The sequence below is a fragment of the Microcaecilia unicolor genome, chromosome 3, assembly GCF_901765095.1.
Source record: "Microcaecilia unicolor chromosome 3, aMicUni1.1, whole genome shotgun sequence".
NCBI lineage: Eukaryota > Metazoa > Chordata > Amphibia > Gymnophiona > Siphonopidae > Microcaecilia > Microcaecilia unicolor.
Genome location: NC_044033.1, coordinates 445333528 through 445345857, shown reverse-complemented (window position 1 = coordinate 445345857; position 12330 = coordinate 445333528). Strand labels below are relative to the sequence as shown.

The 12330-nt window shown below is 45.8% G+C and overlaps 1 protein-coding gene across 1 annotated transcript in view; it reads right to left on the bottom strand.

Annotated features, from left to right (window-relative positions):
* Positions 1 to 12330, bottom strand: part of MYT1L (myelin transcription factor 1 like) — a 901397-nt gene that overhangs the window by 829398 nt on the left and 59669 nt on the right. Inside the window, 1 exon segment of the mRNA XM_030198923.1 lies at positions 744 to 1060. Coding sequence (XP_030054783.1) covers positions 744 to 1060 — 317 coding nt within the window.

The following is a 12330-nucleotide window of genomic DNA, read 5'->3' as shown; positions in this document are numbered from 1 at the left end:
TGTGGTATATGCATAAGCATTCCTGTGTCTGGGAGTTTATGGAACTAGGGTGTAATTCTGCAATATGAGTATCCATGCAAATATAGGTGAAAAATCTTCACCTACCTTGCAAAAGGTGCAGCTTTGCATGGGAAATTCTGGGTAAAAGCAATTTTATAAAGGCACATAGATGCATATGCTGCTTTTCTAAAATATGCACCTACGTGCTTTCACAGTCGAGGTGTCCTGTTATAAAAATGATCCTGCTTGAGTGTGATCATCAGATAAATATTTCAGGGATAGAAAATTGTACTGTTTAGCATGATAAAATACAAATATCACTGATACCAGAAATTACAATTGTATTGCTCTAATAAAGGGAAATATATCTATGACTTTAAGACAGATTACTGTAAAAGGTATTTAGGAAAATATACTCTAAAAATGAATTTTCAATTATTTTTAGTAAATATAAAAATGCATCATCTCTCACTTGAGCAAACTAATTAATATCTAGCATTTCATAGTAAAGATTTTTTTTTAAAATTTTTACTTTAAAGACTATCCCCCCTGTTTACAAAGCTGTGCTAGTGGCTGCCTCATGGCAATACTGACACAGCCCTTTCAAAGTGAATGGGATGTGTCGGCATTACCACACTGGCAGCTGCTAGTGTGGCTTTGTAAACAGGGGGGTATGTCTTGGATAACTAACTGCCTACACAAAATGTTTATTGCTAATTAACAGTGTCTGGTAATTACTGTACCTTGATCTTCCTCTTCCTCCTCCTCATCTTCTTCTTCCTCCAATTCCTCTCCTTCTTCTTCATCCTCTTCCTCGTCATCTTCAATATCTTCCTCTCGATCTACCTCTTCATCTTCCTCATCCTCCTGTTCCTCGTTGTCATCTGAATATTCTTCTTCCTCCTCTTTCTCATCCATTTCCTCAGTCTCATCAGTTTCATAACATTCATCTACTGAGGAGTTGTCTGCTTTAGCCACAAAGGGTTTTCTTTTGGGAGTAGGTTCTTGGGGCTGCTTATCTTGTGTTTTTCTCTTTTTTGCCAATGGACAGCCGTAAACACTATTCAAAAATGAAAATAAAAACAATTTAATGTGTTAATATGCTTGAGGACTAGATTCAAAACAACTTTATACAACAGTATTTAACGTTATGTATGAGTAACATATAGTGTCTTTCTAGATGAGGTAGAAAATTCTAACCAGCCTATTCAGTCTGTCCATACTGCAAAGTGCGTGATCATTGCAAGATATTTCTCCTTATTCAAGGCAGTCCTTTTTGTATTCCTCCTCAGTATCCCACCATACTGGGAAGACAAGCATACAAGTTCCCTTCTTAATTCCATCCTGTACCACACCTTTCCTGTGTCTAACTAGAAAGCTTTTTAAAGATCTCAGAGTCCTGTATTCAAAGCTGCTTACCTGGCTAGCAGCACATACTCTCCGGATAAGTAGCATTCACCGGAACTATCCACGGATTGTCAGTGCCATTATCCAGAAATTGCCAGTGAAAACAATTGCAGACTGCCCTGGAGTTATTTGGATAGCACTGGGGTAGTCTGAGGAAGAGACTGTGCAGAACTGGAATTGGCCAGAGACTGGTAATATTCAGTGCCGGTATTCAGATAACTATCTGGATAGTTTAGGGCAGAAAAAATGCTGTGCTAAATGATCTTAATTGTTATTCAGGTAATGGTGCTGAATATTGCCATTGTCTGATAATGGTGGTGGTTGCCCTCATACCTGGATAATCAGCATCCATATCTAGATATCGGGCAGAGCTGAATATTTGTGTATATGTTTAAATGCCACAGCTAAAGAAACACTGACAACATTGTTTAAATACTGACTTGAAAACAGTATGCAATACTAGTCTGGTCACTACCCAAATCCAAGCTCCTACATCCCCTTTATAACCTGCCAGGCACAGCCAGTTATATGAGTGCCTGTGCTTATGATAGGGTTTCTTGTTATTACAGTACTTATGGCCTGACAGACAGACCCAGTTTCAACTCATTCATTCCACTGCAGTCCGCCAGACAAACTTGGTCAATTGCCTGTGCTTCCTTAGGATATCTAACCTTCTCTGAGGACAAGCAGGCTGTAATAATCCTCAGAAGAGGGTCGGTGATCCACGCCGGCCTGGGAACTGCCATTTGAAATAGCAAAAAAAATTTACTAGAGCCTTCTTAGCGCGCCTTGCATCCGACTGCGCTTGCGCCAAGTGCCTTCCTGCCCGCTGCGCGGTTTGCACTCCTCAGTTGCTTTTTTTCCATGTGAGGTGGCAGCAGCTGTTTACCATTGGCTCCACTTCTTCGCCCGGGAGAGCCTTCAGTGCCTGTCTACGCAGTTCGTTGTATTCTTTCCCCCTTTTTTCTTTCTTTTAGTTTAAAGAAAAAAAAAAGCTCCTTTATTTCTTAGTTTTACTTTTTGGCCTGCATCAAGTTTCCTTTTATTTTTAGTCGCAGCCATCCTTAGGACTACTCAGCCGGGTTTTTCTCATTTTTGTGCTTTTATTTTCAGCACAATTGTGCCTTTTCATTTGGCTAGGGCAGTCTTCCCTTCCATGCCATCGAAGACTTCCATGCCAGTGGCTTCAAACGCTATTCTCGGTGCAACTGGACCATCTCAGGCACTGATACCCATTCGTGGTGTATCCAGTGCCTGGGTCTGACCATAGCCCAACCCGTTGTGCCCATTGTCTTCATATGAAGAAAAGGACTCAATTGACTCGAGAAGCCCAGAGAGACAAACTTTTTGGGGCTTGGTCCGGTCCGGTCCTTGGAGTGGAGGAGTAGCCTAGTGGTTAGTGCAGTGGACTTTGATCCTGGGGAACTGAGCTCAATTCCCACTGCAGTTCCTTGTGACTCTGGGCAAGTCACTTAACCCTCCATTGCCCCTGGTACAAAATAAGTACCTGAATATATGTAAACCACTTTGAATGTAGTTGCAAAAACCTCAGAAAGGCGGTATATCAAGTCCCATTTCCCCTTTCCCCTTCGACATCAGCATCGGCATCGAGGGAGGCATGACTGCTGAGAGACTTTGACACACTGGGAGCAGTGAGGCACTGAGTGAGTCTCCACCTGCCTCGAGGCCTCCTGCTATGCAGGCCCCCGGGACCGTCCATTGTCAGACCCGACCCTGAGGAGACATAGGGATTTGATGTCATCCTCGTCAGCACCAAGGAGCCTCGGAGAGGTGCATCAAGCGAAGGCTAAGAAGCACCGACACTGTTCTCTCTCGACACATGGTGCCGGGAGCTCTGGGACGCCAAGGACCTCGGCACCCGAGAAGCGTCAACGCCGGGAGGATCGCTTCCCCTCCATACAAGATGGTGCCGACGTATCGGTCTCCCAGCAGTCTTGGTTCCTGCTTTCAACCCCAGGTAGCTCTGTCACTGACTACTCGACCAGCCCTTCCAATGGTAGCTCTCGACAAGTGGATTTGGGCCTTGCTTCCAGAGCTTCTGGAAGGACTTCTGCGTCACACTACATCGACAGCAGAGGTGATTGCACCTGCCTTGCCACCTGCTGCAGCTATGTCTGGCCCTCCACCTGCGGTGAGGTCTCCAAGCTCGGTGCTGCTTACGGCTCCAGTATTGGCTGCCACCCAGGTCGACTCCCCATCGACGTCGATGGAGGAAGTTTCACCACAGTATATACGGAAGTCAGCTCCTCGACATTGCCATTGAGATCATGGGTCTTCAGCATCGAGGCAGATCCAGTCTTGGAAGTCACTGAGGGAAGTGCTCTCCGACACCAAGGAAGAACACTCGTGAGAGTCAGAGGAAGATCCCAGATACTTTTCTTCCAATGAGTCTTTTGGGATACCCTCTGAACCTTCCCCTCCACCTGAAAGGAGACTGTCTCCTCCTGAGAGCCTCTACTTTTCATCTTTTGTGCGGGAAATGGCTCAGGCCATGCCATTCCCCATAGACATGGAGGATGAGCCCAGGGCTGAGGTGCTCGAGGTCCTGGACTACACCTCCACCTAAAGAGGAAGTGACAGCTCCTTTGCATAAAGTACACAGGGAAGTCCTTATGCAAAACTGGGTGTTCCCTCTGTCTGGCCCCGTGATCCCTAAGAAGACAGATTCGCAGTATCGGATCCACGGTGAACCTGGGTTGATGAGGTCTCGGTTACCTCACAACTCCATGGTGGTGGACTCTGCCCTCAAAAGAGCCAAGAGTTCTAGGGACTATGCTTCAGTGCCCCCAGGCAGAGAAGCTAGGACTTTGGACTCATTTGGGAGGAAAATGTATCAGGCTGCCATGCTCGTTGACTGTATACAATCATGCATGCTCTTCATGAGCATCCAATTGTGGAATTCGGTATGGCAGCTATCCAGTTTGGTCAATGCCCTCCCTCCGGAGCAGGCAGAACCTTTTTGCCTGCTGGTCAAACAGCAGAAGGCGTGTCGTAAAGGTTTGGCCAGGGGCGCCTACAACACTTTTGATGTAGCATCCAGGATCTCTTCTCAGGGTATAGCAATGCACAGACTCTCATGGCTGCATGTTTCTGACCTGGACCATTTGGTCCAGCAGAGGATTACGGATGTTCCTTGCTGGAGGGGGGGGGGGGGGATAATCTTTTTGGAGAGAAGGTGGAAGATCTAGTTGATCAGATCAAGAAGCACACAGATGCTATGGCTTCTTTCTCCCGCCGGGCGCCTTCTGCTACCACCTAATCAGCTAGGAGGTATTTTGGTGCGTCAGGGAGTTCTCCCTTTTCCTTTTCTAAGTGTAGGTACATACCTGTTTCCCACCAGCCTACTCAGGCTCAGCTCCAGCATGCTCATTCCCATCAGCAGCGTGCACCTAAGGCCCCTGCTGCTCCCCAGCAAAAGCAAGGGACGGGCTTTTGACTGGCTCCAGGAGAGTGTAGCCACAGTAAAAGTGACTGTGCCGGACGACTTGCCGGTTAGGAAGAGGTTAAAGTTTTTTCACCAAAGGTGGCCTCTCATAACCAGTGGTGTGCTGGTAAATGTTAACAACAGGCTCTCTCCCCGGTCCCCCTCTCTGCCCCCCATCCCCCTCTGTGCCCCCCCCCCCCAAATTACAGAGCTGGCTATAGCCGGGGGGAGAGCCTGGGGGGGGGGGGCAATGCATTCCTCCAGGAAAAAAAATTAAATGATCCCAGGTTCCAATCTAATTCATGTTTAATGTGCGATAAAATTCCATAAATAAGTAAATAAATATAAACTTTTAGTGTTGAGCACCTGATTCTCAAAGTGAACATATTCCAAACACTATAATGAAAATAAAATTATTTTTTTCTACCTTTGTTGTCTGGTGACTGTTTTTCTGATCATGCTGGCCCAGTATCCGATTCTGCTGCTATCTGTCCTCTTAACTTCGATTCCAGGGGTTCCTTTCCATTTATTTCTTTCCTTTCCTCCTTTCTTCTTCATTTCTGGTCCTCAGCTTCTACCTATTTTCTTCATCCATGTGCAGTTTTTCTCCTATCTTCCTTTCCCCTCATCTCATCTCCTTCCTCACTCTTCCCTCCCCTCCATCCATGTCCAGCATTTCTTCTCTCTCCCCTCCTCTCCCCTGCCCTCCATCCACCCATGTCCAGCAGTGATCCTCCTCTCCCCTGCCCTCCATCCACCCATGTCCAGCAGTGACCCTCCTCTCCTCTCCCCTGCCCTGCATGCACCCATACCCAGTGACCCTCCTTTCCCCTGCCCTCCATCCACCCATGTCCAGTAGTGACCCTCCTCTCCCCTGCCCTCCATCCACCCATGTCCAGCAGTGACCCTCCTCTCCCCTCCCCTGCCCTGCATGCACCCATACCCAGCGACCCTTTTCTCCCCTCCATCCACCCATGCCCAGTGACTCCCGACTCCCTTCAGCGAATTGTCCTCCCTCCGAATCCGGTCCCTCACTGTCTCCTTGTCCTTCTAATTCTTCAGGGCAGGCAGTCATGCCTGCCTGCTGCCAGCGCTGATTCTCCCCCGCTGCCGGTTCGCGCTTCAAAATGGCCGCCGAGACTTCAGAAGTCTCACGAGGCCGCCTCTGGAAGTCTCAGCGGCCATTTTTAAAGCACGAATCAGCAGCGGGGGAGAGTCAGCTGGCAGCGGGCAGGTAAGACTGCCTGCCCCGAAGAATTAGAAGGACAAGGAGTCGGTGAGGGATGGGATCCAGAGAGAGGGAGGGAGGAGAGCCAGAGCCGGCTCGTGATTTTTAACAACCGGCTCGCAAGTCGGTAGAAAGTTTAACAACCGGCTCTTGCGAGCCAGTGCGAGCCGGCTCCAGCACACCACTGCTCATAACCTTCAACCAGTGGGTTCTTCAAATAGTCTGGCTAGGATACGCCCTCAATCTGGAATCCAAACCTCCAAATTGCCCACCGAGAGCTCATTCATTCAGCTATCCGCACAAGTAAGTACTTGCAGATGAACTCTCCACCCTTCTAGAGGCCCAAGCGGTCAAACCAGTTCCACCAGGGGAAGAAGGGCTGGGATTCTAATCCAGGTATTTCCAAGTGCAGAAGAAGACAGGGGGGATCATGCATCCCATCCTAGACCTAAGGGCCCTGAACAAATTCCTGGTTCGAGAAAAGTTCAGGATGGTTTCCCTGGGCACCCTTCTTCCCATGATTCAGGAAAATGATTGGCTATGCTCTCTGGACTTGAAGGATGCATATACGCACATCCCGATACTCCCAGCTCACAGAAAATATCTTCGATTTCGGCTGGGAATGCAGCACTTCCAGTACCGTGTGCTGTCCTTTGGCCTAGCGTCAACTCCCATTCATGAACTGCCTAGCAGTAGTTGCAGTGTCGCTACACAGGCTGGGAGTGCATGTGTTCCCTTATCTCGATGATTGGCTGGCGAAGAGCACCTCAGAGGATGGTGCTTCGGAGCCCATGCAGAAGACTATTCAGGTGCTGGAATTACCAGGGTTCGTAATAAATTATCCCAAGTCCCATCTCACTCCAGTTCAGAAATTGGAGTTCATTGAAGCATTGCTCGACACGAGAACAGTTCGAGCTTATCTTCCTGAGGCATGGACAGACAACCTTCTGTCCCTAGCGTCCAAGGTTCGAGCGTCACAGCTAGTCACAGCTCGGCAGATGTTGGACTCTTGGGGCACATGGCCTCCACAGTTCATGCTACGCCCATGCCACGTTTGCACATGAGATCTGCTCAATGGACCCTAGCTTCTCAGTGATATCAGGCCATAGGGAATCTAGAAAATGTCATCCATCTGTCCACCGATTTTCTACATTCACTTCACTGGGGGACGATTCGATCCAATTTGACCATGGGTCGTCCATTCCAAATTCTTCAGCCACAAAAGTGCTGACGACGGATGCATCTCTCCTGGGATGGGGAGCTCATGTAGATGGGCTTCATACACCCAGGGAGGCTGGTCTCCCCAGGAAACAGATCTTCAGTTCAATCTTCTGGAGCTCAGAGTGATCTGGAATGCTCTGAAGGATTCAGAGATTGGCTGTCCAACCAAATTATCTTGATTCAAACAGACAATCAGGTTGTGATGTACTACACCAACAAGCAGGGGGGCACCGGATCTCGCCCTCTGTGTCAGGAGGCCGTCCAGATGTGGCTTTGGGCGCGCTGTCAAGGCATATTTTTCCAAGCCACTTATCTGGCAGGCGTAAACAGCAGTCTGGCCGACAGGCTGAGCAGGGTTATGCAACCTCACGAATGGTCACTGAATATGGGCATGGCCCGCAAAATCTTCCGAGTGTGGGGGCAACACCTCAGTGGATCTCTTTGCCAGTCAACTAAATCACAAGGTCCCTCAGTTCTGTTCCAGACTTCAGTCACATGGCAGACTAGCGTCAGATGCCTTTCTCCTACGTAGGGAACAGGTCTTCTGTATGCTTATCCTCCCATACCTCTGGTGGGGAAGACTTTGCTGAAACTCAAGCAAGACCACTGAACCATGATCCTGATTGTGCCCTACTGTCCACATCAGATTTGTTCCCTTCTTCTTCTGGAATTGTCCTCCAAAGAACTGTGGAGATTGAAGTTTTTCCCGACCCTCATTACTCAGAATGAGGTGTTGCGTCTACATCCCAGCCTCCAGTCTCTGGTTCTCATGGCCTGGACGTTGAGAGCCTAGAATTCACTTCCTTGGGTTTTTCAGAGGGTGTCTCCTGAGTCTTGCTTGCTTCTAGAAAAGATTCCACTAAGAGGTGTTACTCTTTTAAATGGAAGAGGTTTTCCTTTGGTGTGACAGCAAGGCCATAGATTCCCCTTTCTTGTCCTATACAGACCCTGCTTGAATACCTTCTATACTTGTCAGAGTCTGGTCTCAAGACCAACTCTGTAGGGTTCACCTTAGTGCAATTAGTGCTTATCATCAGCGTGTAGAAGGTAAGCTTATCTCTGGACAGCCTTTAGTTGTTCGCTTCATGAGTAGGTTTGCTTTTGCCAAAGCCCCCTGTCAATCTTCCGCCAGTGTCATGGGATCTCAACGTCATTCTCACCCAGCTGATGAAGTTCCTTTTGAGCCACTGAATTCTGCCATCTGAAGTACTTGACCTGGAAAGGTCATATTCTTGGTGGCTGTTACTTCATGCTCATTGGGTCAGTGAGCTTCAGGTCTTAGTATTGGATGCACCTTATACTATGTTTCATCACAACAGAGTAGTCTTCCGCATGCCACCTAAATTCCTGTCGAAGGTGGTGTCGGAGTTCCATCTGAACCAGTTGATTGTCTTGCCAACATTTTTTCCCCTCCTCATGCCCACCTTGGCGAAAGCAGCTTGCACACCTTGGACTGCAAGAGAGCATTGGCCTTTTATATGGAGCAGACGAAGCCCTTCAGACAGTCCGCCAGTTGTTGTTTCTTTTGGATCCCAACAGGAGGGGAGTCACCAATCGGTAAACACACCATTTCCAACTGGCTAGCAGATTGCATTTCCTTCGCTTATGCCCAAGCTGGGCTGACTCGAGAGGGTCATGTCATGGCTCATAATGTCAGGGTCATAGCTGTGGCGGTGGCTCACTTAAAGTCAGCCTCCATTGAAGAGATTTGCAAAGCTACAACGTGGTCTTCAGTCCACAAATTCACATCTCACTACTGCTTTGAGCAGGATACTTGACGCGACAGTCAGTTTGGGCAGTCGGTGCTACAGAATCTGTTTGGGGTTTAGAATCCAATTCCACTCCCCTAGGCCCATTTTGTTCTGTTCCAGGGCTGCACTCTCAGCTGTTGTATATAGTTTCAGGTTAATCTAAGTTGCTTCCTCACCGTTGCGAGTCCAATCGACCAACATTTGTTGTTTTGAGTGAGCCTGGATGCTAGGGATTCCCCACTTGTGAGGATTATTACAGCCTGCTTGTCCTTGGAGAAAGTGAAGATACTTACCTTTAGCAGATCTTCTCCAAGGACAGCAGGCTGATAATCCTTACAAACTCGCCCACCTCCACTTGGAGTTTGCTTCTGTATTTCTCTTTTACTCGTGATTGAACTGAGGAGCGCGGCAGCGCGGTGGGTGGGAAAACACTTGGTGAATTTTCTAGCATGGTGGGTGGGGAGTAGGTGTGTGCAGTGGTAATCAGGCAGTGCACATACATTGCTGCACGCTGCTTGATTACCACTAGATTAGTGCATGAGCCCTTTCCATCAAGTAAATAGGTGGTGGTAAGGGCTCAGGCAGTGACGGCTGCATGCTAATTGTGAAATTAGCTCACGGCCATTAAGGACAGCAATAGAAAAAAGACTTTTTACGAGCACGGTAAAAACTGGCCTCAGCGCATGGCAATCCCACGCACCGACACTACCGCAAGGCCACTTTTTACCGCAGCTCTGTAGGAAGGACCCATTTGTGTGCAATTTTGGTCACCCCATCTCAAAAAAGATATAGCAGAATTAGAAATGGTACAGGGAAGGGAAACAAAATTGATAAAGGGATGGGATGGACTTTCCTATGAGGAAAGGCTGAAGCGTCTATGGCTCTTCAGCTTGGAGAAGAGACGGCTGAGAGAAGATATGATAGAAGTCTATAAAATACTGAGTGGAGTGGAAATGGTGGATGTGAATTACTGTTTACTCTTTCCCAGAAATCCAAGTACTAGGGACATGAAATGAAGCTACTAATTAGTACATTTAGAACAAATTGTAGAAAATATTTCTTCACTCAATGTATAATTAAACTCTGGAATTCATTGTCAGCGAATATGATAAAAACAGTTAGCTTAGCAGGGTTTAAAAAAAAGGCTTACATACTTTCCTAAAAGTCTGTAAGCCATTATCAAGATGGACTTGGGAAAATCCACTACTTATTTCTAGGATAAGCAGAATAAAATCTATTTTACTCTTTTGCTATATTGTCAGGTACTTGTGATCTGGATTGGCTATTGTTGGAAACAGGATACTGGGGTTGATGGACCTTTGGTCTGTCCCAGTATGATAAGGCTTGTGTTCTTATGTTCATATGTTGGGGAATGTATGTTTATGTCCACACAGTACATAAGCACATAATCATCACCATGTGAGACAGACCAAGGTCCATCAAGCCTAGCATCCTGTTTTCTAACAGTGTCAGTCCAGGTCACAAGTACTCAGTGAACCCAGAAGAGTGAAATAGATTTCATGATACTATTCCAGGAATAAGCAGTGGATTTCCTAAGGCCACCTAATAATGGTTTATGGACTTTTCTTTTAGGAACGTGTCCAAACTTTTTTTAAACCCTGGTATGCTAACTCATTTACCACATTCTCTGGCAACAAATCCAGAGCTAATACATATTAGTGATTATTTTCTATGATTTGTTCTAAATGTACTATTTAGTTACTTCATTGTATGCCTCTTAGTCCTTTTACTTTTGGAAAGAGTAAACTCGTGATTCACGTCTATCATAGCACGTCTAAGCCATTTCTTCTCCAAGCTGAATATCCTCAGCCTCTTTAGCCTTTCCTCATAGGAGAATCATTCTATCCCCTTTATCATTTTGGTTGCCCTTCTCTATATCTTTTTTAATTCTGGTGTATCTTTCTTTGAGATGCAATGACCCGAATTGCACACAGTATTCAAAGTGTGGTTGCACCATTGAATGTTGCAAAGACATTATTATATTCTCTGTTTTATTCTCCATTTCTTTCCTAATAATTTCTAATATTCTATTTGCTTTCTTAGCTGCCAGGTTTTACACCTGCTAGCTGGGATGTCTAGGTTGCAGAAAGATGCTATATTAAATAACACTCTACTGAAGAGATTAGGGGAGGTCACCCTCTAATTCCTCGGTGGTTGATGTCCCTCTGAAAGTGAAAATGGCAAGGAATAACAGGCTCTGTGACAGCTTTGAGAAAAAAATTATGTTTCTAAAATAGCTAACATAGACATTTATGCTATGACACATAAACATCTATGTTGTTATTATGTGCCCATTTTGACCTATTGATATTTTAAATATTTATGTTTTTAAAATACATGCTTCTGCTGCATGTAACCAGCGCATAAATGTCTGTTATTCTAGCAAATCCTGTTTCTAAATGACTAGAAGAATGTGAGACATCCTGACCTAGACGTCTCAGTTCTGATTAATATAGCCTTTCTAAAGTGCTACTCTTAGCTCTGGCTGCTGCACCCTGAGGGCCCTGTTTACTAAATCGCACTGTTGGCATAGAACCTTTTAGCTCACACTAAAATTAGAATGTGCTAGTGCTAGAAAACACCATAGGAATATAATGGGTTGTCTCTATCGCTAGCGCACACTAAAAAGTTAGCGTGCCTACATCGCGGCTTAGTAAACAGGGCCCTGAATAATTTGGTTTTTATCCCATCACAATATCTCTTTATCTCACCCAAATATTTCTTACAGAAAATTCAGGTTGATTTTCATTTGGCCCCCAAGTGACTTAGGGGGTTGTTTACTAAAGCTTAACTCGAGTTATCTGAAGCAGGGCCCATAGGAATAAAATGGGCCCTGTTGCTGATAACTCGAGCTAAGCTTTAGTAAACAGGTGGGTAAGATTGCTGGTTATCTCTTTAATAATTGCAAAGCTCGGTATTCTGACATACAGTACCACTGTATAAAGGTATATATACCTTTCCCATAATGAACTCTGCAGCAGCATGAAATGGCAAAGAGTAGAACTACAGAAAACTCATAAAGAAAAAGGATATTATAAGCATGTGATTTGATTTTAGTAAAAAATAGAAAATTTACAAATCTATATAAAACAACAGAAATGTAGAAGCTGCAATAGTGCAGTGCATTCCTATAAAATTTTCATCTTAGTGTAAGCAATAGGACAAAGCTTTTCATCTATCACAATTGATTAAGAGTCATTCAATTGTGAAACATTCTGAATATTAATACTTAGAGAATTTTTGCTGATACCTAGTGT